Source organism: Galleria mellonella, unplaced genomic scaffold (assembly GCF_026898425.1).
Source record: "Galleria mellonella isolate WM207_F2 unplaced genomic scaffold, CSIRO_AGI_GalMel_v1 utg38, whole genome shotgun sequence".
NCBI classification, from domain to species: Eukaryota; Metazoa; Arthropoda; class Insecta; order Lepidoptera; family Pyralidae; genus Galleria; species Galleria mellonella.
The window spans coordinates 8,819,380-8,822,242 of NW_026442090.1; the positions used below are offsets into that span (position 1 = coordinate 8,819,380).

General features: G+C 36.5%; 1 protein-coding gene across 1 annotated transcript; it reads right to left on the reverse strand.

Annotated features, from left to right (window-relative positions):
* Positions 1-1,238: 1,238 nt before the first annotated feature.
* Positions 1,239-2,431, reverse strand: LOC128201270 (uncharacterized). Its single transcript, XM_052897738.1, has one exon. It carries the CDS (start codon positions 2,429-2,431, stop codon positions 1,367-1,369), a length of 1,065 nt encoding a protein of 354 aa, XP_052753698.1. The 3' UTR covers positions 1,239-1,366.
* Positions 2,432-2,863: the final 432 nt, after the last annotated feature.

Here is a 2,863-nt window from a genome sequence, read left to right on the forward strand (position 1 = left end):
ATATATTTATAATACGCATTAATTCTGAATCACCTTGTTAAACGGTAGCTATCCAATCTGTGCTAATATTTCGAACTTCGGAACAATTCAATGGGACCTCAATAGGATTACGGCTGAGGGCGTCAACATGGGACATTGTTGTACCTGGCTTATAAATGATCTTAAAATTATACCCCTGCATGGCACTCCACCATCTGGCAACCCCAGGTAATATATCGCGTTTTTCGAACATAGCACGAAGAGAATTACAGTCGGTAACTACAGTAAAGGGGATGCCCAGTAGACATACTCTAAATTTCTGCAAAGAGGTTACTACGACCAAGGTCTCTAGATCATAAAAACTAAACCTGGTTTCTTCAGGAGATGTATGTCTGCTATAATAGGATACGGCATTAAAGGTAAATCCTTGTTGGCCCTTTGGAGTAAGATACCGGCTAAACCCATTTTTAATGGGCTGATGACATTATCCATATCTAAAACCGTATAATATTTAAAATCTGATAAATTATCTAATTGATCATCTATCCTTGGCAATGGATAGTGTTCTTTTATAGTCGTTTTGGTCAAAGCACAGAAATCAATACATAGACGACAGTCACCAATTTTCTTTTGAACCAACAGAACTGGGGACGCGTATGAGGACGTAGACGATCTAACAATTCCAGCGCTCTCTAATTCATGTACTATATTGCGGACTATTTCTCGTTCGGAATAAGATAAGCGATATGGACGATAAACTACTGGAGAAGTGTCATTAAGATTACTCATTTTTACTCATTTTGTTTTTATACAACTTAGAATGGCAAACAAGCTGACGGCCTACCTGATGGAAAGTGGTAACCGTCGTCTATAGACATGAGCAGTACCATGGACATAACAGAGTATACTGTGTCGCCCATGATACCCCCCCCCCCATGCGTTGCCTCTCCTGAGGAGTCAGATGTTATTCCTCTGTACCCTTCAAACCGAACTGCTATATCCCACCCTTCAAACCGAAACACAGCCATGCAAACACAACTACTTCACGGTAGAAACACGAATGGGACAGAGGTACCCAAGCAATCGACTTTTGTACAACTTCTCCCTCTGGTTCTTGTTCGGTCTGGCCTAATAGGAGGGGTACTTGTATGAAATGGTCTGTTACAATAAGTGATTCTACTATAGCAGTTACAGAATCTACCTCAATGTTAACTTTACATTTAGCTACACAATTTACTATGGAATTACGGAAACCCCTCAATATCGGTAATTCCGTCGTTTCCCATGAACTTACTAATTTATTTGCAACTGATTCTTTTAACATCGTAATTTGACTATGAAACTTAACTGTGACTAACCTAAAATATTTGGAATCATTATCTTGTTCTTAAGATATGCGTAAGACGGTTTTATTAGTACTAGGGGTAATTTCCTTCTTATCACAGCCATCACTAGCCAAATGCCCAACTTTACGACATACGTCGCATCGTTTGATTGGTTGCTTACATTTAAAATATGAATGCCCGTCCTCTCCGCAATTATAACATTTATAGTTTACTCTAGACTCAACACTGGACAAATTATATTTTATTTTAGGGCGTTTAATTTCGAAATTGCTTGATTGTATGGGTACTCCATTTCTTTCAATTTTCCTAATAACTTTAACATTTCTAAGAAAAACTAATAATTTATCGGGTTCAGAAAACTGTGCTGCTTCAGCGCTAGTTCTTATAGACATATCCTCTATACCTAATAGAATACAGTCAATTGCATTTTTCCCAGTAATATTGCACCTATTTAATAATCCCATTTTCTCATAGTAATATTCCTCTAAGGACTCGTCAAATCGCGCCTTACAAGCAAGCATTTCCGTTAACAATTGCCCATAATTTTCAGCACTAGGAAATGCTAAATGTAACTTATTCTGCCATTCCTCCCAAGTAAAAAGTAATGTTGGTAAACCTTGATACCATTTTTGGGCTAACCCTACTAACTTAGGTAAAGCATAGTGAATAATTTGGCGCTCTGTCCAATTATAAATAGCAGCACATTCGTTTACTTTTAAAATCCAAGTATCTATAGTCTGATTTCGTTTGGCTGGATCAAATTCAGGAATAACATTAATAACCGGAAAACGATCATTATTACTATAGTTCATATTTTGTAACACTTCTTTAAATATTGTTATTAACTCTAAAGAGCCACTCGTTGACGTACTCACTGGTGGCACTGGTGTCGATGAAACTTGCTCGCTGTTGCCCTTCGTCTCATGCGACTGACACTGAGGACTGCGACGCCGAGGACTCCGGCTACGTCTTTCGCTGCGCCGTGTTCGCTGCTCCCTTGTTGAACCAAAACTACGAAGTCGCGAACGAAAATTGTTTCCACTCGATTCAGAACTCGTAGAAACATCATGACGTTTAGTTCGCTTACATCTCTTTTCTCTGCCCATTTTATACTGGAAAATTGTAAAAATACTACAAAAGTAACTGTTCGTTAGGAAAATATTAGTAATTAGATATTTAATAATGTCACATGCAAGTGACAAATTTATAACAATTTACAAAGATTAAAGTTTTGCAATAAAAGATAAATGATTAACTTACAAAAAAAAAAAAAATGTGGGGTACATTTATTTGAATAGTCATATATAAAAAAAGTAATTTTAAATTCAATTTTTTTTAATAATAAGTTGCTTAATTTACACTATACTCAATAAAGAATACATATATTGAAGCTATTGGTAAGTATTTATTATAATTGTCAATAGCTTCAATATATTATTGGGCGCTAAGTTTATCATCAAGGCTATATTGCCTGGATGTGATCCCACTTCTGACCTTTAAGAGGTCGGTGGTTATGAAATAAAACTCGTGTCATTATA

What these genes read in the sequence shown, in the direction of transcription:
- LOC128201270 (XM_052897738.1), bottom strand. Translation starts at nt 2,431, where the DNA reads ATGGGCAGAGAAAAGAGATGTAAGCGAACTAAACGTCATGATGTTTCT.